The sequence below is a fragment of the Caretta caretta genome, chromosome 9 (assembly GCF_965140235.1).
Source record: "Caretta caretta isolate rCarCar2 chromosome 9, rCarCar1.hap1, whole genome shotgun sequence".
NCBI lineage: Eukaryota > Metazoa > Chordata > Testudines > Cheloniidae > Caretta > Caretta caretta.
This window is the reverse complement of record NC_134214.1, coordinates 38245130-38271402: the sequence shown is the minus strand read 5'-3', so window position 1 is coordinate 38271402 and position 26273 is coordinate 38245130. Positions and strand designations below refer to the sequence as shown.

The 26273-nt window shown below is 41.0% G+C and overlaps 1 protein-coding gene across 2 annotated transcripts in view; it reads right to left on the bottom strand.

The window, feature by feature from the left end:
- EPHA4 (EPH receptor A4) overlaps positions 1 to 25996 on the bottom strand; it is a 125679-nt gene extending 99683 nt beyond the window's left edge. For both annotated transcript variants that reach the window (XR_007358437.2, XM_048864134.2), the window contains exons 1-3: positions 25840 to 25996; positions 23274 to 23341; positions 17910 to 18573 (exon numbers count right to left, since the gene is read on the bottom strand). Coding sequence is in view for 1 of the 2 variants with exons in the window: in XM_048864134.2 (XP_048720091.1) it covers positions 17910 to 18573; positions 23274 to 23341; positions 25840 to 25930 (823 nt within the window). In the remaining variant the exon portion in view is untranslated. The remainder of the gene's footprint in view (positions 1 to 17909; positions 18574 to 23273; positions 23342 to 25839) is intronic.
- Positions 25997 to 26273: the final 277 nt, after the last annotated feature.

The following is a 26273-nucleotide window of genomic DNA, read 5'->3' as shown; positions in this document are numbered from 1 at the left end:
AGAGACTGTCCAGTTTGACCAATGTACATGGCAGAGGGGCATTGCTGGCACATGATGGCATATATCACATTGGTGGATGTGCAGGTGAACGAGCCTCTGATAGTGTGGCTGATGTTATTAGGCCCTGTGATGGTGTCCCCTGAATAGATATGTGGGCACAGTTGGCAATGGGCTTTGTTGCAAGGATAGGTTCCTGGGTTAGTGGTTCTGTTGTGTGGTATGTGGTTGTTGGTGAGTATTTGCTTCAGGTTGGGGGGCTGTCTGTAAGCAAGGACTGGCCTGTCTCCCAAGATTTGTGAGAGTGTTGGATCACCCTTCAGGATAGGTTGTAGATCCTTAATAATGCACTGGAGGGGTTTTAGTTGGGTGCTGAAGGTGACGGCTGGTGGCATTCTGTTATTTTCTTTGTTAGGCCTGTCCTGTAGTAGGTGGACTTCTGGGAACTCTTCTGGCTCTATCAATCTGTTTCTTCACTTCCGCAGGTGGGTATTGTAGTTGTAAAAATGCTTGATAGAGATCTTGTAGGTGTTTGTCTCTGTCTGAGGGGTTGGAGCAAATGCGGTCGTATTGCAGAGTTTGGCTGTAGACGATGGATCGTGTGGTGTGGGTCAGGGTGAAAGCTGGAGGCATGTAGGTAGGAATAGCAGTCAGTAGGTTTCCGGTAATAGCTTATCACTTTAGATAAGCTATTACCAGCAGGAGAGTGGGGTGGGAGGAGGTATTGTTTCATGGTCTCTGTGTATATAATGTCTTCTGCAGTTTCCACAGTATGCATCTGATGAAGTGAGCTGTAGTTCACGAAAGCTTATGCTCAGATAAATTGGTTAGTCTCTAAGGTGCCACAAGTACTCCTTTTCTTTTTGCGAATACAGACTAACACGGCTGTTACTCTGAAACCTCTCCTTACAATGTGTATGATAATCGGGTTGGGCCATTTCCAGCACAGGTCCGGGTTCTCTCACCCCCTTTTCGCCCCCCCCCCACACAAACTCACTCTCTTGCTGGAGAGTGGGGTGGGAGGAGGTATTTTTTTCATGCTTTGTGTGTATATAATAAGATCTTCTAAACTTTCCACAGTATGCATCCGATGAAGTGAGCTGTAGCTCACGAAAGCTTATGCTCAGATAAATTGGTTAGTCTCTAAGGTGCCACAAGTACTCCTTTTCTTTTTGCGAACACTTTTTTATTAATCCAAACCAACAATTCCATAAACACTAGTTCAGTTTAGCTCTTCGCTTTTTCTAGTTCTTGGAGGAAGAAAGGACTAGCATAAGAATCAGGAGAAAAATCACTACGTCCAGATTACAAATTATGCTCTAATGACACGCCCTTGTAGAATAGCATCATGAACCCCTATCCTTATTTCCTGCTACTCCCCACTAACGGCAATGTGATTCCAGGCAAGACAGTTAAGGAACAGCCTGGGGTGCAAGAGAGAAAAAAATAAGTCACTAACCCTTTATATTTCAAAAAGTCATAAATAAAAATCTCCTATTGTATGTAAAAGCTTTTCTAAATCATTCCTGTATTACACTACCTGTTATGCATTTTTCTGTGGAAGGGATGTTTTTTATGCATTGTAAATGCATCCTGGTACAATCAGCTGACAAAACTTTCTTTGTGTACAAAAGTCAAGTGCATTATGTACAACCATCATTTGAATGTAGATATCGGTAAATTCCAGGCTTGATCCATTTCTCCAGAACTGCCAAATGACACACTATTACATGGCTGGACCATACTGCACGCCCTATGATACCTTTTATATGAGCTTTGCACCTGTTAATATGATAATGATATGATAATATGATAAACATGTCACAATGACAAAACCTGTCATTTGCTAGAACTAACATAATTCAAATGATCAGTCTTTCCTTGGCACTTCACTAAACCCATGAGTTTAGCTAGCAAACAGAGTGAGTGTTGTATGCACGTCACTCTTTGATTTGGTAAATAAACCTGTAGTGAATTCAGGTTCAATTACAGCGTTTAAATTTATGACATCTACAGAACTGTAAAAACCTGGTGACAAATGCCAGTTTCATACAGAAAGCGTACATTAACATGCACAAGCTGCAGAAATCAATTGGCCTTCACACATTTATTAAAACATATTTTGGCACTTTTTATATAGCCCTTTATACACACTTGTCAGTACGTCTGATTGAAGCTCTATTTAACATTATCAGTGTACTCTTACAGGAAACTTTCATTTTGATGTACTGAATGGAAAAAGAAATGTGCTTTACTTGACATTTTCTTGCGTTGTACATATGCACAAGCCGTGGCTGTTACTATTATTGAAATTTCATTTGCATCAGAACATCTCATGCAAAGTACAACGGTTCAAATTACCAAGAGCATAAGGGATTCCATGAAAGTTAAGACTTCAAAGGATCTGGTAAAGCAATTTGCACTTGGGGCCTGATCCAAAGAATAGTGAAGTCAGTAGGAGTCTTTCCATTTGCTTCAGTGGATTTTGAATCAAGCACCTTGTGCTGTTTGTTGTCTACACAGCAGCAGATAAAATGACTGTTAATTCTGATGTGTAACTGGATTATTCAGATTTCAGAGTAACAGCCGTGTTAGTCTGTATTCGCAAAAAGAAAAGGAGTACTTGTGGCACCTTAGAGACTAACCAATTTATTTGAGCATAAGCTTTCGTGAGCTACAGCTCACTTCATTGGATGCATACTGTGGAAACTGCAGAAGACTACAGTATGCATCCGATGAAGTGAGCTGTAGCTCACGAAAGCTTATGCTCAAATAAATTGGTTAGTCTCTAAGGTGCCACAGTACTCCTTTTCTTTTGGCTTATCCAGATGATCTCATGACTGCTGGTGCCAGAGTCTACAACTCATGAAATCTGCAACATACCTCTTATGTCTCTCCATCTCTACCCCACGCTTTACTTCAGACACGCTTTTCTCCCTTGTCTATAACTCTTAATTTCTTTCTCCCACTGCTGATACTTTGTAACAATATTATTTAATTCTGCAAAGTGTGTTCAGATACAGTTTGTATCTAGTAGAGTGCATAGATACCAACTGTTTGTGATCCTTGAAAAGCTCTCTATGTGCTTCTGTAGGTGAGTGCTCACCTCACTGTGCCCTCTGGTGGTCTCAAGGCAGCCCTGCATGCACCTCAGTTTCCTTTCTTGGATGCCCAAATAAACTCCACACATGGTTTTTCCAGTCCAATCAAAGCAGTCTGGATTAGGATCTGATTTATTGACTTAATGTTCAAAATTAAACTCAAAAATCTTCCTCCAGCCTCCAGCTGGGTACAGCTGAAGCTTCCCTGGTTTGGTCAGAATCCTTCCTCCCTTAGCAGGCTCCTCCCGTCCCTTCCTAGCTGGAGCAATTTCCCTGGTCTGTTGCAGCCACCTCCTGGTCTTTATAGGGGACTTATTCTGTAATCAGGATTGGCCAGGTCCCAGACTCTCCAGCCCAAGGGCAAACCACTCTGTTACAGCTTCCCAACACAGAAATAGATAAGTGCGGCCAATGGTTTACTTGAGAATAATCCGTTTGCTCAACATTGATTCAGTAATCGGTTTGGTGTTTCCAACACAGATCTTCATTTGGCTACAAATACAATAATACCCTCCTTCCAACGTGGCAAGAAAAGTGTTCTCAAAGTAAGTGATTGGAAATTGTGAGGCAAAGAATTAAAATTATGGGGCCTGTAACAATGCTTACCAGGTAGATAACAGGTTTCAGAGTAGCAGCCGTGTTAGTATTCGCAAAAAGAAAAGGAGTACTTGTGGCACCTTAGAGACTAACCAATTTATTTGAGCATAAGCTGTATTTTCCACTGAATGCATCCGATGAAGTGAGCTGTAGCTCACAAAAGCTTATGCTCAAATAAATTTGTTAGTCTCTAAGGTGCCACAAGTGCTCCTTTTCTTTCAGGTAGATAACGAATCCCATGTTTATTTAAATGAGCTTGAATAATTGATTTAAGAAACAAGCACGTTATTGGCCAAATGGAATGCATCATTAAAAAAAGGCATGCTCTGATGTACACATTAATGAATTATGTGTCTATTCTATATGTGTTAATGGAAAAAACATACACAGGAACAGAGCAAAAATATACTATGCTGTGTGTGTATTTTTCCTTCCTCTCTGTATTTCAAAGACATAAACACTCCTCATATATCATGGTTAAGGGTTTTATTTCTTGGCTTCCACAGCTCAGGTAATGATATCATAACTCAAAAATGGTGCAAGGCCTGATACAGCTCTGAACTCATAAACAATTTTAATATCCCTTCTCCACCTCCCAACAGATATAGGTACTGTACCTGTACAGCCCACATCTCCTTAGTAGATATCTATTTATTAGATTAATTATCTACTTAGATTAGTAAGTGGATACACATGCTGCACATTAGAACCAATCTGGGTGTAAATGAAATGTTTCTACTGATGTAAATGAGGCCATTTTTCAACGTAATATGAGATAAGTTAACAAAACTGTGAGGGATGGGGGGGAGTGGAAATGTGATATTAAGCCAAAACAGGTCACACAGTAAACGCCATCAGCACAGGAACGTGGATCTGACACATGGAACCTGCAGGAGTCTCCAAGAACGAACCCACAGGCTGAGGAACTTTAAAAGGATCATGCACCTTTGGAAGTAACTGCTGGATAACTGCACCAAAGCAGAAATGCCAGCCAGCAGCCACAATGGAGCCAGCAGTACAAAGATTCTTTCCATGGCAATCTGGAGGTGGGGAATTTAGGAGTCAGGGGGCTAATGTCCCCATTATTCCATTGTAATCCTGAGCCAGGATTTGGACCTGGATTAGTTAAAAGAACACCATCTAGTTATTTCATTATTTTCAATTATTTTCCACAGTGTTGCGGTCAGATTCTGATATCTCAAGTCGCACTGAATTGTATTTTATATGAGCAGACCCCTGAAGCCAAAGGAATTGCTTGTGGAGTAAAGTACTACTCAGTGAGAGAAGGGATATCAGATTCTGACCCCTAATGATCAGCTCCTTTAGAGGTATTGTATTTCCTTGTATCATTTCAGTTCACTTATTTGTTATTGTAGGGTTAGTGGTGAGATTCATGACTATGAGCACAGGGCTTTAAAGAATTTATTTTGCGCAATCAGATATAGATTGAAAAGGGAATGATGAAGCAATTGCAAACTTACATAAAGAGAAAAGGCAGGTCAAATCACCTTGGCGGTGTCTTTTTAAGTATTTTTGTATCGCAGATAGTCATCTCCAGTTAGCCATGCAAGAACAAAATTCATTCTACATTAGCTTTCTGGTTTTTCAACATCTTATTTGCTGAAAAATCTGGAAAAAGAAGAGGCTATTTTCCAGCAAATATAGAGCTATGGAGCCAAATTTTCACAGTGGTTCTTTGGTATGAGTCATTCCCAATCCACAGAGACCTACCTGGCTACCAACTTCTCAGTTAGAAATTGATTAGAGTACCCTAATGCCAATGCTCAAGTCTGCAGGCATCACACAGGAGACATGGGAAATGTTAAGAGTCCACTTCAGCATATGCTAGTATTTGCTGGTAAATCTAGTTGTTCTTTACGACAGGTTTTTAAAAAGAAATATTTCTTTCAACACAAAACCAGATGCCCTGGATGTGACCTTTTTAGTCATCTTTCCACCCTCCCATTTAATTAAGGTTGTCCTCTGATGACCAAATTCTGTCCTCCATGTGCAATCCAAATGACTTCATTAAAGTGACACAGGTGTAAGTTACAGCACAATTTGGCCAAAAGTCTGCAGAGGATTCTCTTTGAGGACTTAAGCTGTGAGGAAGAAAGGTTACATGTTTGTTTGACTGACCATAAGGTTACTGTGATGTGATAATTATTACATGTTGCAAATTTTCAAGGAGTTATCCCTACCAAGCACATATCTTCCCTGTTATTTAGCAATGCTGAAGGACACTTTACCACCATTCTTTCAGAGATAGAGGCAACAAAATAGTAATTACTCCGTGCTCCTTAAAACAAGGGCCATTTAAAAAATAATTGCATAACCATCTCTCTCTTTGCGGGGTCATCCAGAATTTAGGAAGAGAGAGTAGCGGTTGACAGAATGCGTTTGGATTTCAAAGGGCAAACTTCAAACCAAATAAAAAGGTAATGTTTACACAAGAGTAAACTTAGCCAGTAAGGGGTGCTGAGCAAACCTGCATAAAAATGCCCATTCATTAGTCTGTTACAAGAGCATTCTTAAAACCAGGTTTCAATACAGGTGTACTCCGAGGTCAAACTATCAAGGACTCTCTAGAAACTTAGCCAAGTGCACATTATAAAAATGGGAGTTAAAAATGAACTTTAAAGAAGCTGAGAAACACAGTGGGCTAGATCCTGGCCCCTGACACACAGGTGACCAGGCAAGGGGATGACACATGGCTGGAGTACTCCTGTACTTCAGCAATACCTGGCTGGCAAAATGACACCTTGCAGCGATCAGTACAAGGGCTGTTCTAACTTGGGGAGCAAACAAGCTTCCGGCAACCCCAGGAAATGTGGGAGCCACAAAATTGGTATACAATCATCTTTTTCCTCCAGCCCCTTGAGGTCCCATGCCCCACTCAAAGAGCTGACCCGGAGTACTGACACAGCATATCCCTAACAGGAAGAGGAAGAAATAATCCCTTAATAAAGCCACAGACTGCTTTTGGTCTATGCACAACCTCATGACAACATGGTGTGTTCCACCATGAAATGAAGAAGGTGTCTCAATTCTGCTCTCAGGTACTACCAGTCGATCTGCTGTAAGATCCATCTTGTTCAGTATTCTGTCTCTGACCATGGTCAGCACCAGGCTCTTAGGAAAATACAAGAAACCTCTCTCTCGATGGCTTTCTCTTGCAGGTACAACAACCCTTGCTTCCTATGTTGCTGCCATGTTCAAAAGCTCTTTTGCTTCCAGTATTGTAAGTGGTTGTAGATAAACAGAACTAGTGTTGTGTGTTCTCTCATAAATTCATCACCTTTAGCCTCTCCAGACAATTTCTAAAACGGTGGCCCATAATTATTTGAATTCATTTTCATAATCTATAATATTGCAACAAATCTAAGATTAGTAGGGACTCCTTAAATTAAGATACTGAAATGCACTAGTGAGCCACAAAACTGCGATCTTTATCGATTACATCTGCACTTCAAGAATATTTACAGCACTCAATATTTACAACACCCAAAATCCCCTCTCTGCAGGAAGTGGGTCCAATGTACAACCCTGTATGGATTTTCTGGAGCAGTCTCTTCTTTTGTTATTACAAAGCTCTAGTCAAGACTGAGAAGGGAATGCACGCCGAACATTGCATTGTATACATCTGGGACGCAAGAGAGGGTGTCTGCGCAGGGTTTGAGAATGCCCTCAGTAGCTCACATTTCATGCAAAAAGAACTTTCAGTGCTATAATTTTTGCTAATCTGTGTCAGATGCTGCTTGACTGAGGGCAGGGAGAGACTGGAAGGATGTCTAACTCATGGGCTGTTCTACACAGAGAAACTCTCCCTGCCTCCCAAGCAGAGGGCCTGGGGGTGCAAGCCTGCAGGGAGCAGGATCCAGTGAGGAAGGCTGAAGTGGGGAGAACAAGTCTGCTACAGGAAAGCCTCAGCAGAGACAGGACTAAGAACCCTGCACCAAGTGAGGCAACCAGGAAAGCTGGCTGGGAGCTCTTGTATTTTCTTGTGAACTTTGTCAATAAACCCAGACCCTGGAAGTGTTATGTGACACATGAAAATCTCTGCTGAAGTTACTGGGGAGCCCAAGTGGGGGAAACTGAGGCAATAGCTAGCCTGAAGTCAGACGGGGTAGGCGACACTGTTACAATCTGATATTAAATATCATGGGTGAGAATATCTTTTATTGCTCCAATAAAAGATACTACCTCACCCACCTTGTCTCTAATATCCTGAGACCAACACAGCTACAACAACGCTGCAAACCTTAAATATTATCTCAATCATATTCTCATTAACTGCAGAGCCCTTAATGAGTGACTGGACTATATCTAGGAACCAGCTCCTCATTTTAATGATCTTATTAGCTCTAACCTGGACACTTACAATCTACAAAAAAGGAATGAGGAAATTCAATAATGTAATTCTGAGTGGGCAAAACGCACCAGCTCATTTGTGTGTGTGTGAAAGCAATGGGACGAACAGGAGGTTCACAGCTGGAGGATAGGATGGCAGATATACAGATCATTCAAAACAATTTCAGGTAGAAAAAACATGAGACTGATTTGCTCTCCTGTTGACACCAATCAGCCACCCCACAGCATTTACAACTGGATGTAAATGTCATCCAAAGGTTGTGAGAGTTGGAAAGGCTGTGCTGAGAAGCCACCATTTCAGGAAGATGAGGATGTAATTTGGACCAGTAAGAGGTTTTTTTATGCTGGGGAAAGGACAGGCAAAGCAACGACTTTCAACAAGCACCATTTACTAATTAGATTACCACAGTGCTGTAAAGGAAGTGGTTTTCATTTAATGATGCACCTGTTGGTAAGGTGGTATAATGTTCAGCACTTCACATCTTCAAAGCACTCCTGGGAAGGAGGGAGGTGAACTGTTAGTCCCATTTGACAGATGGGGTATTTGAGGCAGGGATAGTCCAACGGCTGCAGAAGTAGACAGCATCAGAATTCAAGTGTCCTTGGCTCCCAACCAACATACCTTTCTTTATCTATCACTCAAAGACAGAAGCAGGCAAGTTACAAGCAACCAGAAAACTGAGTTGCAGTTCTTAAAATAAAATAATTTTCACAGAGAAACCAGAAGTGGGTTCTGCAGTCTGTAAACTAGTACTTTTCAATGTAAACATTGCTGCATTCTCCTGTTAGAACTACCTAGAAGTTTCCTGTCTTTGAGCCCACCCCCTTTTTAATTTTTGTTTACTTGCCTCTTGAAAACGGCTAAAGAAATCTTCTACATGCTCAGGCTAAGCTTTACAAATGGAGTACTGCAACATCTAAGGAGGAGTTCAGTCAACTTGTGCCCTTTATTGATCTCCTATTTCTCCCTACACTTTCCTTCTAATCCTCTCCATAATCATATGGGCTGCTTGAGCTTTCCAGAGTTGTCAATTTCTCTTGACTCCATTTTCAAATGGCCATCCTTGAAAGAGTCTGGGCACTGGATCAAGCTGTCTCAGCTTGATCACAGTATATCCATGTTGCCCATACCGCTATCGACAGTTCTCCTGAATCATACTGGCACAGCTGTCAAGAGACTTCTAGTGCTGCTCAAATTCTCTGCTCTGAAGAGAGAGAGAGAGAGAGAGAAAGAGGGAGGGAGAAGGAGGGAAAGGGGAAAGTATTGATCCAATTCTTTTAACATGCTAATTTGCCTAGAGGCTGTTTCTATCATTGCCAGACTGGACACTTCAAAAGGAAACTGTTTTCAAAGTGGGGATGTCTTTTTCAACTACAGAAAACACTTAAAACTGAAAACAAATGAATTCAAGCACCAAGTTCACAGAAGCCCGGCTCGACACTTTTTTCATCTCTCTAGTCAGATATGTTTTATGTCTGGAAAGACAGACTCGTTAATTAATGCTTTCACAATCTGGTCTGGCAGGAAGCCTCTGGGATTTTTTTTTTTTTAAAAAGACTGTTCCACACCCTTTAAGTGAGACACTTTGAAACTAATACAATTTTTTTTAAAATAATAATTTGTAACCTGTTGAAGAGTTTCATTGTTTTTTATTATTTATTTTTAAACCAAACTTCCTGCTCTTCTCAGGATAAAAATTAATCTAGCTGCAATGAAACTGCTGTAATTCATTAACAGCATCAATGCTGATGAATGTTTGAACCTTTCTTAAAATGTTGACAATGGAGAAACAGAGCTGATTGTTGAACCCATTCATTCAGACTCTGATGAGAATGCATGGCAAATGTTCAGCAAAAAAACCCCATGGGTGACAGAGGCATTGTTAAAATATTTAGGAAAGATGCAGCCTCCTTGCCTGATGCCTTTGTTACCAACATGCACTGTCCTCAATCAGTGGATAAATACAATGCAAGGAATGGCTATGTTGACAAGATTTAATTAATGGACTTTGGAAAGTCTGAACTATACTACATATACATAACGTTTATGAAAGAATTGAAAGCAATGAGTGTTTTGCATCTGTTTCCAGGTCACATGTGGATTTCTGGTAGAGATGAATCTCAGCCTGAGCTGTGAAGTTAAGAGGGGTTTCTCCAAGTTCAGGGCTTTTGGAGCTGGGCCATTACAGTTCTGGCCCATTACAGAGACTGGATGGAACTAAGAAGTTTAGATCCAGATCTTAACTTTTCCAAAGTGGAGAGGGATTTAGATGTGGGATTCTGGTTCAGGCCCTTACCTCTTATTTATAAGGCTATGTTTCTCATTATGGAAATAGACCAAGGGAAGATCAGATCCCTTTAAGAAAACTATAATTCAGAAGAACAGTAGTTGGGAAAATATTACATCTTCAATCTAGCCCATTTATCTGTAATAAAGCCCAGCAGAAAAGCTCTCCAGCCAAGACTGTACTTTAACTAAGCACCAGGTCTGTCCATATTTATCTTCCGTCCGTATTGTTGGTGGAAGTCAGTATTCTCTTAACCTCTGAGCCCCTGGAACTGAAGGAGACAAAGAGCCAATCTGGAGCCACCGGAGAGCATAGCCAAATAGCAAACGGCAGGGAGCCAATTGTTAAAGCAACATTTGGCTCTGGAGTATGCAGCTTCATTGGGGCAAACTGTTATTCACAGAAACAAGGCATGAAGAGATAACACCATAAAATATGAACAAAATGGAACTTGTTTCCTTGCCACTAAATTGTTAGCTTTATAGGACTTCATGCTGAACAGTAAGAAAAAAAAATCCAATTTGCTTTGAAGCGCATTAGTCTAACATCCTAATTATTGTTTACATTGCCATTTGCCTTCTATTAAGAATTGAATAATTACCCAGCGCTTCATAGTTTAAAAATACAAGCAAACAGGATTATCTGGGTAATTGAGACACTGTACCACAGCCTTGGATTGGGGCTGTGTATTCACATATATAAGAGAATTATTATTATCAACTAACTTGGTTCAAATGATAATTTAAGATGTCAAGCAGATGGAAATCTGTAACAGATTAGGACATTGTTCCTAGGATCACCTTTGAGAAGTGTGGATCTGTCAGGGGGAGGAAGGACGGCCTGATGGCTCAGACACTAGACTAGGACTCAGGAGAGCTGCATTCAGTTCCAAGCTCAGCCACAGACTTCTCACATGACCTTGAGCATGTTACCTAATCTCTCTATGCTTCAGGTCCCCATCCATTAAAATGGGGACAGCATTACTTCCTTCTCCTTCCCCATACTTTGCCTGTTTTGTCTATTTAGATTGTAAGGTTGTTAGGGTAGGGGCCCATCTTGTGCTAGACATAGCAAAACAAGGCCCTGATCTCAGCTGAGACCTCCACGTGCTACCATAATGCAAACACTACTTTAAACCTATCCTAAGAGAAAGAACTTTCTCTCTGAATTTTCTCTTGGCACAAATGACTAACTCATGAAGCACATACCAAGCACACAGTACCTCTTGGTATTATTTAACCCTAATAGTCCATTCCAATTGTACTTTGAACAGCACCATCTCACTTCCTGAGGTATTGCACAGGGCAAAACCAAAGTTTCTGCACGTTTCTTTGTTGTTTTAAACAGTCCTGCCTCTGCTTAATTATGCCACACGGTATGACACTGTGCCATTTATGGCCCTGTGAAATTATCTTTAAGTTAAACACTAATTGGACATTAAAAATTGTATGCTTATATTTTCAACAAAAGCCCCTGCCTTGATGGTTTACAGAATGCAGCCCCTAATCTGATCACAGTCCTAACTTCATACTGTTGATTTATAAAACACAAAATGAAAAACAGTGCTTTTTAAACAAATACAGTACATGCATGCAGCATGTGTTCTGACTTAAATCAATAAACCTTTCAACAAATACGTCCCAAACAAGCCTGAGTTTGGGGAGCATTTAATGAGCCTCAGCTTTCCTGCAGGCCAATGGCAAATTTTAAGTAAAGTTAAAGCGAAAAAATTAAAAAGGGAAAGCTACTTAAATCAAAATATATGGGTGCATGTGTAATTAGGAAGTTTATCGAGGGCAATCATTCTTTTCTCAGAGATTTTTTTTTTTTTTGATAAAGAAATGTAGCAGTTTAATTTGTGCAAGTTTATCCGAGCACTACAAACTGAATTCTCTCCATCCCCCAAACTAATAATTCCGGGCCAAGTTCATTCCTGTGGCAAGCCCAGGAACTCAAAGGAATTATATCACATTTGAACTGCCCCTGTGCATTGGAGTCTTCCTGAGACACACAACTTTATGCTTTTATTTTTAGGAAGTTCCTGTTCCTGAAGTTGGTTCCCTTGGAAAAGATGTAACTACAGAAGGTCACCCATAAACACTGTGAGTAAAATCACACCCAGCAACATGCACCCCCCCCCACCAATAAAAAGCACTAGAAACTACACTGCAAGTGAGTGATCAGTTTACAAACAAGCTGAGAGTTTTACCAGAGTGTAGCACTTTCCCACATGTCAACTTGAAATGAGCAAGTGGGCTCCAGCATTTAGTAGAGAGTGACAATCAGCCATATTCAGAAGGAGAAGAGCTGGGGTACAATAAGAACACTGTACAAATATTGCACTCTGTATCTCTTAAAGAAATAACTTAAATCAAAACAGAATTAATTTGCATAAAATCCAAATCTTCAGGGTCTTCCTAAACAGAAGGAGATTTTGGCCAAAGGAAGAAGCTCTTATCTCCTTTGTGAAATGGGGAAATGGGTGTGCTGCTTTGCATGAGGTGTATACAAAATATGCAAATGAGGAATCTGCTGCATGCAAAAGGCAAACTGGCCAGACAGTTGACAATCCCCATTTACAGAGAAAACTTTCCTAGTCTCCAATGGGAGTAAAGAGAAGGAAACCAACATGTTTGCTTCCCAGGGAGGTGAAGGAGGCTCTGAATATTCATAACATTCCCATGACTAAATGGACATTTTAATTGTCTCTGATTCATGAAACTATATGACCTCACCGGCTGCCCAAAAACATAAAAAGATGCAACATTATGGGATGAAATGAGAGAAGATATTTAGATCAGAAGTTGGGAGGGGAGAGCAGAGTCTCAAAAGAGACAAGCATACAGCTGAGCTATTGCTTAATCACTCCTTCTCAAAAGCACAATAAAATCCAAGACCATGGGACCATGTTATTAGACACCGATAAAATAACCCCTTGACAGGAAAGACTATATATCTAGGTCTCATCACATGTAACACAAGCTAGGTTGTGGAGATTTTTATCAGTAGAATTTTGTCTGGTATCTTACAAAAACAACTGAAGGCTGCTATCCAGTCTTCTAATAAATTAATAAAAGGATTTTTTTTCCATTTAGTTTTAACATAGTTTGTTGACCTTCCTTCTTACTAATAACATCCCATGTAATGACCAGGTCCTGCTCTCACATAAATGAATAATAGTTTTGTCACTGATTCCAAATGAAAGCACACCCACAGATATGTGCCAAGGAAGATTTTAAAGGAACTTTTTAGATTTACATCTAAGGGGGGGGATTTTAAGTGTGCCAAATATTTAAGTGGACATCTTGCACCACACTGTGGTACAAAATCATATAGGGAGCTATCCTGATAAGATGTGGTGGACTCTGCTAAAGAGGAATATGTTCAAATCACTTATTTTATACAGATAAGTCTTTCCCCCACCCAGCAGCTTCTCTCTTCCAGTTTTTTATTTTTTCTGTTGCCAAAAAAATAATCAGTCTGCACATCTTAAATGGCGAACTCAACTCTCCTCTCTCTGGGTAACCTCCGCGATTGCCCTTTGTGCTGATGGAAAGAGCAGCTAAGTTATTTTGGCAAAAATTTAGCCGCAACCAAACCAATGTGTAACAGAAAAAGAACAATAATTAAACTCTGATCCTCTGATATAAAATGAATTGTTTCTCTCAATGATCACAGCCATTATTCAAAGCCACAGAGATAAAACCAATCATATTACTCAAGGGATTGCTTCTTAAGTTTGCCATTATCAAAGGTAGGAGGAAAATTCCAAAAATGGCAAGGATATGAAAAGGCAACACTCTAAACCACATTTTAAACGATGCTGGATTTTCTGCCAGCTGGCCTGTTCAGAACTCACAACAGCAAGTGTATGAAGACAAAGCACTTAACTCTCATAACCTTTACACAAATCATAGCAAAAAAGCTCTTGGTTGTCTCACATATTTACACTAAATGTCAGGTCTAAACTGAGAATTGTAATTTCACAGCATCAGAACCATCCCAGATGGTTTCAATCTATTATATTTATAATCTGTCTATTTTTTTCCTTTTACTCCCCTCCCAAAATATATGGACAGCCATTTGATTGTGATAAGAAAATTACATAACTACATCTAAATCACACTATACTCATTGTATAATACGAGTATACAATAAAATAATTTATACAATATTTAAAGTGTAAAATAATTTATATCACAATGACATATTCAAAAGAAACACTATGGCTTGACTTTCCCCAAAAGCAGTAATTACCTTAACCTTGCGATAGGTCATAAAATAAGATAATTTCATGTTTCATTAATAATATTCTTCATGACTTTTTTTCTTTTCCTAAAACCTTGATCATTAAAGAACAAATCAGAGGCGGGGGGGTGGGAGGGAAAGAAGAGAACAAAAATCAATGTTAAAATTACCTTCTTTCTACTGGGTGTTAAAGCTGAAACCTCTATCATGAGAGGAGAATGACTGCTCAGCTAACCAGCTTTGATTGTGTGCATCAGTGTCAAATATTCCAGTGTTCCACTGTATCATATCTGGGAACCTTCCTTAGCTGAATAAAGTTTAAGATGTTATTTTTTCCCCTTCCTTGATTTTTGACAGATGACAAGGTCTCCGCAGAACAATTATCCTCAGGAGAGCTTGTCAGAAATTTTCCAACAAAAGAGGGGCAATTTTTTAGCAATACTTGTCCCCCCCCCTAAAAAAAATCTCCTGTTTTTTTGACCTGTTCTAATTCTCAGCATCACCTATTCAACAGGTTCAAACTGCTGTTAACTGCAGACATACATTCTCCTTGAAAGAAGAGTTGCTTAACACTATGTGGTTGTCTCCCACCAAAGACTGAACAAAATCAGCTCAGAAAATGTTATTCAAGATCAGGAGCTGGAATGAACTTGCATCTGCTTTTGGGACAATCCAACCATCACCTTATAAACTCTGACATGTCTCCTCATTCTTGGCCTCCATTAGCATATACTGCTGGAGATGAGAATGGCAAGAGGAAGTGTAGTTCTGTCCCCAAGGCTTCTGAAGTCTCCAGCAGATGACCAGCGTTAGATCTCACAACAACAGGGGCACCCCCCCCCCCACCCTGCACCCACCCTGACTATTCTTGCCTACCAAGCCTTTGTCAAACTTTTAAGATCTTAATCAATCAACTCTGACCTCGGGATCACAGGAGGAAGATGGATGAGGAAATGGGTGACCTCTGACATACTCTTGTATTTGTCCTGCCACAGTCAACCCATTGAAAAACAATTGGGGTGGAACCTGCTTGCAAGGTTCCAGTCATAGGCTGGTGTCTTTTTATAGGCTTTTGCAGACTTAAGATCTTTCGTCCCGCCTCACCATCCCCTCAAAATCCATGGGAAGCATTCCCCTCTCTCAACCCTTCCCCCAGAAAAACCTATGAGAGAAGCAAATTTGCTGAACTGTAAAATTAACTGGACTATGGAAATGGGAAAACTTCTCCAGCAATGTCAAAAGCCTAGTTGGCCTTAACCTCAGTAGAAATCAACAGAGAGTGAATTGTGAACTTTATTGTAAACTTCATGAATCAGAGGAGTTCCCTGGTACACTACTCTGACTTTGGGATTGGTAATGCCAAAAGGGAAACCACAAATAACCAGTGATGAAATGGTTTTAACTATTTAAAATTACTTGATGGCTTGCATCCTCTGAAAATAACTTCAACAGGCTAGCTTTATGCAAGAGTTTCTTTCTCCTTTTATATATGACCCCATCAGATTTCTCTTTAACTGAGGAAATGGAGAATCAGGTTTTGTGGGTCCAACTTTCATGGGCCCAGTGGAGAGTTTATAGAGAATCTGGCTGAAGACATTAACTCCCAGTATCTATTTGTCATGCAATTAGCTCGTGTTTGAGCCAACAGCTAAAAAAAAAAAAGTGTTAGATCTGCATCCGTCATTGTGACCCAATACTGACCCAATCGCCCTTGGAGAGAACTCAGGATAATCTCCATGCAATAAACCAAGATCCGTTTTTCATTCACCTCCTCCTCCCACAAATTGGGTTGTAAAAATGTCAAGGAGCCTTGACTACAAGTTATTGGGCCATTTCAAAATAATAAAATCTCTCCAGCCACTGATGCTCTCCTATAGTCCCCAGTCACCACATCAGCCACATTTGTATGTTTACTGACATGCAAAGATTTCCAAGCTTCTATTTCACAACATTCCATAAAACAGAGTAATTTACTGTGAACAGAGTGCCCTGCCACTGTGCTGTTAATTTTTCAATTCTCACTGCAGCCCACTGTAATTTTGTGGCCGATAAGATATGCTTATATTTTTTCTCCAAATGAAAATGCTAGAATGAAGGCAGAGGCTTGTGCTTAGCACTGCTTTCCTGCCGACCGTTAATTTCAATGCATAACAATGAACTTCACATTGACTGTAAATTATCATCTAAAAGATTTCAGTAGGGCATTTAAGAAAAAAATAGCTCTTTTCTTATACTTGTCTAGCAGAAAAACTATCGGTTGTTTGTTTTATTACCTCACTCTCAATTTCTTAGTCACAACAAGATATTAAACTTATCCTAGGAAACAAGCACAAGTAGCAAAACAGAAGAGTGTCCATTATGATCAAAACTACATTTCCAAACATCTTCAAGAACAATACAAGGCCTAATAATGCAAGGTGCTGAGCACCCTCAATTCAGCACTTTGTAGGATTGGGCTCATTCATCCGTACAAGAAGCCATTAAAGGCTGATCTTATTTATGCTCACAAGTAAGGGTTTAGAAGATCAGGCTCAAGATTTCTAATAGTTCACTTATAAAATAATGGTAACATCTTAGGGGGAAAATGTAAATCTTTTTGGAGATAATCTGCCTTTTATATGAACTTTAATCCCTAATTCTGCAGCGCATAGTATGGGGGGTGGAGGCCTGTAGCATTTCTAAGAGTATCCTAGCACCTCCATTGTAATGACAACAATAGAGCCCCTATAAGAAATGAAAATATTTAACAAAGGCAGCAGTATCAAATATCAAATGGTTATTTAATACAAAAATTTGCAACAAGTGAAACACCAAAGATTTACACTTCCGGGGGAGCTAAACTCATCAAAATAAAACCCAAGTTTCTCTGACTGATTCTTCTCCCGTTTTAATACCAAAGTTCTCTACTGAGTCCTGAAGGAGAAAAGGAATACTTTTCTTTCTTAGAGTTTTCTCTGCTTAACAAACTTTGCTTGTGAAAGAGAGATCTTGTCTCTGTAAATGATGGTGGCTCCAGTGCATTACTTTTGCATCCAATTTCAGTGGCTACACCAAGGTAATTCAAATCTAAGTGCTTGTTAGCAAACGTGTTTTGCCTTCTGCTGATTGCAGTAGCATCATTTGTTTTGTCAGGATTATACACTTCTTAGCCTTGCCACCTGGAGCTATTGCACTCTCTCATTGGACACCTCTGTCCCATTGCATCCCACAGGGGCTGCTAATTACTGGCTTTACTCCATCTACTTTCATCTCTCATTCAATTACCCGCACTGAGCCCTTATGAAAAGTACAATATGACTGGTCCTACCTTGGCATTCTCCATTGTGCTCATCATAGCCAGCATTGCACAGACAGTTGCCAATGGGTACCAGCCATTCGCCATCTGCCCCACAGTACATTTTTGGCACATCCTTTTCTTCTGAGTTGTTCACACAGGAGCCCCGAACTTCCACTAGAGAGGATGTATCAGCCCCAGTGATGGTGTCTGGAAACTGAGCCAGGTTGCGTACAGTCAATGGGCACTTCTTGTAGAAAACACGGACAGACACCAAGGCGATGCAGGCACCTACATCCTGAAAAGCCAGGTAAAACCCCTTCTTGCTCAATGGGCCCACATCACGTATCTCTGTGTTCAGCTTCATGATCCTATCACCGATGTCCACCTGAGTGAAGCTCTCATCAGCAGCAATGGTGTCGATCTTGGCAAACTGGCTCTCACGGATATAACGCTCCTTATCATTGTTTGATTCATAGTAGTAAAGGTTAAAAGTCTCTTTGCAAGTTCCCATGACACCTGGCAGACTGTTGCAGTCTCTCAATGTGAATTTAATTTCAATATATACTCTCTGAGCCCCCTCGCGGGGAATCCAGTCAGTTCGTAACCAGTTGTTCTGACTCGGCTCCATTACATTGCAGACTTGATAGGTGCGGATCGGAGTGTTTTTCTCATCCATAATGCTTACTTCCTCCCACTGTGAAGAATCAAAGCAAAAAGTACATCAGTGTTAACAAAGGTACATCAGCTCTTCACTACAGAATTAATCCTTTTGCTTCTACTGGTAGCATGCAGCTTTCATTTGTTTTCATTTATAGAAAAGTCGTTAAACCAAGTCATATGTATTACACCAAGTACCTAAAAATCAGTCCGTTACGGAGAAAGCAAGTTCAAAATTAGGTTGGTAAAATACCTCAGTGAACATATATTTAAGAACAAACAAAAAACATCACACTGAGCTAGGCCAACAATCCCTAGAGGCCCCCACCCAGATCTGCTCCAGTTTTGCTAATCACTGAAAAAACACATACTTCAAGATAGCCCTTGCGCTGGAGAGCGTACAATCTCAAAAGACAGGCAAAGTATTAATTATCCCCATTTTACAGATGTGAAACTGAGGCATGGAGAAAGTAAGTGAATTGCCTAAAGTCACACAGAAGGTCTATGGCAGACCTGGAACTGAATCCAGATGTCCAGAGTCCCTGTCCAGTGTCTTTATAAGGAAGGATGTTTTTGTGGTCATTTCTCTAGGCTTTCAAAAACCAGCTACAAACAAATTCCCCCATTAAACCATCCTCAGTTTGGAATGGCAACAGTACAAATTTATTTACAAATGGATATCTATTATGAGCATTGCTTTACTGGAGACCTGGGGTGAAATTCTGGCCCCAGGGAAGTCAGTAAGACTTTTGCCATTGACTTCAATGGGGGCAGGATTTCACCCTTGGATTGTTAAAGACTGGGAGGGAGGAATGTGGTTTAAGTACAGGTTTCAGAGTAGCAGGCGTGTTAGTCTGTATTCGCAAAAAGAAAAGGAGTACTTGTGGCACCTTAGAGACTAACAAATTTATTTGAGCATAAGCTTTCGTGAGCTACAGCTCACTTCATCGCATCCGATGAAGTGAGCTTAGCTCACGAAAGCTTATGCTCAAATAAATTTGTTAGTCTCTAAGGTGCCACAAGTACTCCTTTTCTTTTTGTCAGTTAATTAGCATCACTGACAGAACTCTGCTTCCTGATACCAAAAATAAAAACTCTTATTTACCGCCTTTTATTTTCATACCATCCTGGAGTTAGAAACCTCAGGCAGTTAAATTTACAGTCTAATAAACCCTAATATGTTATAATGCTGTAGGCAGGCTTTAAACTTGCATTGATGTAGGGATTTTCCTCTCCTGAAGGGAACGGAAAGTAGGGGGAATAAAAAGCAACATAGCTATCGCATTGGAGCAAATTCAATCCCTGAAGTAACTAACTACATTTGTGTCAGAGAAGTTATGTGAAGGATGAATTTGGCTCCCATGTGTGTGAACCAATGTTTCAGCAAAAGTGTGATGAACATACCATAAAAGAAAGGAAATGGTGAATCACAGCTTTGAAAAAAATGTTAGAGATTATGATAATCACATAATGCAGAAAAGAAAGCCACCACAGTGGCCTTCTTTTGTCTCTTTTTCAGAAAAAGAATCATGGTTCTGCTGAATTAGAAGGGGGAAAATCCTTTTTTAAACATTTGTATTCGATAAAAGCTACACTCTGGCTGGGATTCCAGGCTGTACAATGAAGCACGTGAAAAATATGCTTGGAAAATTGTTATAATGCAACTTTCCAGGAGCTTCCTAGAAATGCTTTTGAAAACTACTAAAGGTGCTGCTTTGATAAACAGCAACATTCTTAACACCGTGGACCTCAGCACATAATATCCTGCATTCTTTTTATAAGAATTGCTCTTTTGCAAGTGCTGTTTAATTTAAAAGCCCCCAGAGTAGCTGAATCTGCTTATGCATCTATGGCAGTTAGCAGTGGCACCATGAGTTAAAAGTAGTAAAGAGGGTAATATTTTAGTTTCTGCCTAGAGATACTTGTGAATTAAAAAGGAGGGAAGCGGGTGGAAAATCGATACACATCATGTCACACTACATGTTGCAGAAAAGGGAAAAACTGGAAAGTCATCTACCAATGTAAAATGTAACACGGAGTTAGTAACCAGATAGAGTTCTTTAATTTGCAGCTGCCATGAAACTAGTTTTGTGTCTTTATGATCCATCACTTTCCATTCTCCTTATCTTCCGATGGCCTGCACTACCTCCTGAGTGTGTGAGGGGATAGGGTGGGGGGAGATATAAAGAGTTGTCAAAGGGATTTCCTTTAGCATGTTCACACAATAGACGATGTAGTTGTAGGATTTGCTCTGAAGCTCACTGAAGTCAATAGGAAGACTACAACCAAATTCAGTTGGATCAGGCCCTCAGTGCAAAATACATACATGACCTTTTTAAAAAAAATCTGTTTCTTATTTAATTTTTTAAAAATCTGTCGGCTGCTGTAAACAATTAGAGTTCTAAATTTCCAACCACTTGAGATTATATGCAACACTAAATGTGTCTTCAAAGAAATATCTTTTTGCTTTCCCTCTAAAATGAAGTTTTATAATACAATTAATTTTATGGTTTAATGATGCGCAGAAAAGCATTCCAGAAATAGAACCTCTCTTTCAACTGTGAAATTTAAGAGTAATTCATTAAATTAAATTTATAATGTAATACTTTAATTCCTCCAGGGTTACTATATAAATTTGATAATGTTTAGTTCTATTCATTGGTCAATACCCTATTTTTACCTCCAATATCTCATATTAACAAATAAAAGGCTTAACATCTAAAGGTCTGTTGTAGATCTATAAAACAGTTTTTTTTAAGTACATACAATAAGCTACACACAGTTAAAAAGAAAACAAACTGGCCTGGAAGGATAGAACTTCAGGGGCTCTTTTCGAAAAAGAAAAAAAAGAAAGAGAAAAGGGTGTTCTTTTCTGCTGCTTTGAAATAAATTTGCAGCCTATGAAGTTATAATAAATGCTTTCCAAGCACTCTATCGCACAGACAGACCATGTACTCTTAAATTTTTCACTACCAAATTAAAAATAGAACACACATAGGTCGGCTTAGTGAAACCAGTCACGTCCACAATAAAACAGTACCCATTTCCTTCTCAAACTTGAGAGGAGTCTTCAAAGATGACTAAGAGGGGGGGAATCAAGTAAGTATTAAAAACATACAGAGCTCCTTTGGTCATCGATTCTGCTACTGACTTATTAAAAGACTCTTAATATATTTTAATCTACACTGTAGGTACCCCTTGGTGAAGCATAAGAAAGGCTCTGTCTGAATCATTGACCTTTCCAGGGTATAGAATTAACAAGGAAGCCTGACTCTCACTGAGATAAAGCTGTACCTTTCCCCACTGTCAAAAGATGAGGGCAATTGCCTGCAATCAACAGTGAATGTGTGCTGTCTACACCGCCAGAGGCCTGCCAATCACTTCCCCTCTCTTTAAAAAATGGTCTCAGGGACTGTGCAGTGTTCTACAGTCAAGTTCAGGCAGAACAACAATGGGGGGCAAAACAATCCTCCATTTTCCCATGTTATGGTTAATTCAAAGCTTATGCATAATGCATCACTAAAATAAATGGCCTCAAATTCCTTCCATTTGCTACTGTTTCCTTTCCTTCTTAGTTGGGTGGGGAGGGGGCACGGAGGGAACGTTAGTCTACAGTGTGTTTCATTAGGTACTGGAAGAATCCACTTATACTAACTATTTATCTTTAAGTCCCTTTATTTTCACTCATTTTGACTTAGTAATAGCATGTGTTTGTATTTAAGAAGACTTATTTGTTTAATTTTAAAAAGGATCTGAGTGTATTTTAATTTGATAGGAGCAGGATGTACATTACTAACATTTTTTCTTAAATTGTTTACTTTTACAATTTCCTGTAGAGAAAAAGGTTCTGATACATTTTTTTCAGTCTTAAATGGTCCAATCCTTCAAGGTGCAAAGTGCCCTCAGCTCCTATATAGTTCTTCGTTGGGGGATTTGAGGGGTCTCAGCAGCTTCCCACAAGAGGTGCTCTGCAGCTTGCCTGATTGGGCTCACTGCAGGTAGCAGCCAGCTTGTGCCTCCAAATATTTAGTTAAATTAGCAGTGAAGGTTTTGCATACAAAGGACTATGCTAAAATCTTCCTAACTCCAACCACAAAATGTGTGACCCTTCCTTTCAGGATCTGCAACATAACATACTGTTGGTTACTACTCTTTTTATAGGGTCCTCAAAAGAAATTCATATGATTTGCCCACTGTACAAAAGAAAACCCTAAAAAAATCTGAGATTGGGCTTTATTTGTACAGGGATCAAAACTTGCAATATTGTTTACACTTTGAAATAAATCTATTTAACTACTGTCCCTTCACGCCATAAGAAAGGTCTGTCTTGTCTATTGATTCCTTTTCCCCCACACCACACACTCAATTTAGAAATAGAACAGCAATTGCTCTGAACAGAGACTGTCCGTGGATAGAACAATTACAGGGGTGGATTCCAGTTTGGTCTCCAGATCACATTTCTTGTTGGTATTTCAGTTTTAAATAGGCATCTAAGTCCATGCTTTGACCAATCTCCTAATTTTGAAACCTTTTTCTGCCCTTTTGGTTTCTAATTCTTCAATGATAGAACTATCCGAAGGGAGTATAGGGTTTCTCCAACAAAGTGTAATTCACTTCATAGGCATGGAAAAAATCTGACCTCCTTACCACAAACAATAATCGAGCCATTAGGACTCTGCAGAAACTTACTAATCATTCCCTTTTACCCTTTTGATCAGATAGTAATTCAGAACTTACCCCTCCTTCCAAAGGACTTGCTATCCACCCAAGTTCCCCCTGAACTGATCTGGAATCCAACAGGGTAACTGCAGAAAGACAGAAAAAATAGATTAATTTCCAGTTGCCAAAGGTCAATATGACAGACAGTATTTACCCGAGCATTTCTATACATGCAGAGCATGACCATATCCAACTTAGAGCAAAACCAAAACTTTTTTTCAGTTAGGTGAATATCTACATTAACTTGATCATCTCTCACTTTTAAACCTGGAGCATTTTTGAAAGCGTGTTTAACTTTCTTAACTGTTAAAATTTGTTCCAAGGATAATGATCTAACATTATTAGTACTCAAACCCATCTGTTAGATGGAATAATTCTGAATTAAAAAACAAAGACAACCAGAAACGACAAAAGATATACTGCAAATGATGAGCTCCCAAATACTTTTTTGTAAACCTTGTATTTTACATTAGACTACACAAAAGAGTGGAAAAGATTTAGGATGATCACATAATTCCGGACTCTTGAATATGGCTAAGCCACAAGTGACTTTGTATGGAATTCCCTTCAAACCAAAATAAACACCTTATTTGTTCTGTTTGCTATTCCAGTTTGATATTTATATCACTTATACATTGGTGAATATTTTTTAGAAGGAGGCTACAATAAACTGCTTAAACATTCAGCACATTTGTGACATCACAAGCGTCAGATAACATTGTTCTCATGTTCTGGAGGTTTTTCTGCACTGGCAGGAAAATGGGTTTGCTCTTTTTAAAAAAAATGTTTTGAGTTCACCAATCTGTATTTGTAGATAGATGAACACACACATATGCACTTCAGTTCTAAGAATAAAAACGGAGAACCAGGTGATTTTAAGTGGACTGTAGCCCAATCTTGCAATTCCTTGCACTACCCCAAAATCCCATCAAAGGTAGTGTGATTTTGGTATGTGCAAAGAATACAAGATCATTCACCTAATATGGAGTTAGCTATAGACACCGAACCAGACCCAGTGAAATTCCAGCTACTTGGTCTTTTCACCACAGTGATCCTGCAAAACCACAGATTCTGAAGACCACTGTAAATTAAAGCTCCAACTGGAACAATGAAGTGGCAAACCCCATTTGAAAGGAAGGGCTCGATTATTAATCTGGCTGTTTATGGCCATCAAGGACAAATGTGGAACCTTTGAGCATTTTTTTAAACAGCTTCAATTAAAAATTATCCTCTCCCAACCTTCCGTCTTTCCTTCCAGACAGATGTAGATTTAAGATGCCATTTAGTCCTGTAACTATTTTTAAATGTAGCTATCTCCTTCTCAAAACTCCCCCTCATTCTTCTTTTTGCCCCTGGAGAAAAACCGGCTACATTCATTTGGATTAATGTAAGGTGGATTAGAGAGACAAAGGGAACAATGCAACCCAATTTACCCAAAAAGGGGGGGGGGGGGGAGAAAGGGGGAGAAAAGGAAACGTGAGGAGAATCAAAAGGAGACACGAAATGAAGGGGAGAGGGGAAGAGGCCAGAGTAACCCACAGCAGCTCTAAGCAGGGGCTTTTCATCTGCAACTCCTTCCATTCTCCTCTCAAGTTTAAACTCTGGGAGCCACGTTTGTGTCACAGACAGAGCCTCTTTCCAGGTCTTTAATTTTCAAAAAGGCAGGGTGCGTTAGGGGGAATGCGGACAGGACAATGAAATCCACAGCTAACTAACACAAGGCTTCGTCCTTCAGTCCTCTACTCTGGGGGCCGGTGGCAGCAGAGCTGAGATTCCAGCGGGCACCGGCTCGGAGAGAAGTCTCAGAGCACCTCTGCAGCCAGATGTGCCCAGGTCCGTGGCAGGGAGCGCATGTGTGGGGCCATGCGATTATGCAACACTCTTGCAGCTTCGCCTCCTACCGGCGCCCCCTCCGTCCCCGGGGCAGGGAATGCCCCACGTCTCTCTCTCTCAGCACTCATCAATAAGAAATTACCCCAGTTCTCGCTGCGATCCCACCGCCCCAGAAAGGGGGCGCGTGAAGGGCAGGGAAACTGGGTGCGCGGCACATTTTAGTGTCACTCGTTGATTTGCAATCTCGGCCGCTCGGATCCAGAGGGTCCCAGCTACTGGGGGCTGGTCCCTGGCACAGGGTGCGTGGGCGCACGGCGAGGGGAGCAGTGTAGGGCGCACTGCGCTGCGAACCCAGGGCCGGCTCACCCACGCGCGTACGCGGAGCCCGTCCACACGCAAGGGGCTGCACAGATGTCAAGTCTGCGGCAGTCCGGCCGCGGGGGGCCCCGCGCCGCAGCAGCCCGCGACGGGCTAAAACTTTCCTCGCCCGGTGCTGGGACAAAAGTCTCCGGAGAAGGCGCCGAGCGAGCCTGCTGGGAACCAAGTCCAGTCCGCAGCCAGCGCACAACCCCCGCAGCAGCGGGGACCTTGCACCCACAAGCTCTCCCCGCGCGGGCGGGTGCCCAGCCCGCGGTGCCCCCGGGTCCCAGCGGCTCGCGCCCCCCCTCCCCGCTGATGAACTCTGCTCAAAGCCGCAACCTGCCCCAGGCACAAGTGCCCCCCGCAGCCCTGAGCCCGGCTGCCCACCTACCTTCATTGGCCGGATACACCCGAGAGCCGGTGACAGCGCCGCAGATCCCCCAGAGGAGCGAGAAGAGGGTGAAATAGACAATCCCAGCCATGGCTCGCCCGTGCCAGCGCCGCTCCAGCCGCTTCTATCCCAGTGGAATAAATGCTTCAATGGGGAGGCCAGCAAGCTGTAGACATTGCCAAGGGGGCGGGGCGGGCGGCTGACGTCTGCCCGTCCATCAACCCTATTCGCCAGTCGGAGTAGCTCATGGCAGCTCAAACCCCACCTTGCCGCCCAAACACGCCCCCCTTCCCCACTTGGCCCCGCCCCCACCTGCTTCCCTGGCCGGGCTCCTCCGCACGGGGCGATAGGTTTGCGCGGGGCCTGTGCCACCCTCCAGGCAGCAGTGTCCTACTCACAGTGTGGCTGAAGGCTCTTGTCTGCGGTTTGGCAGA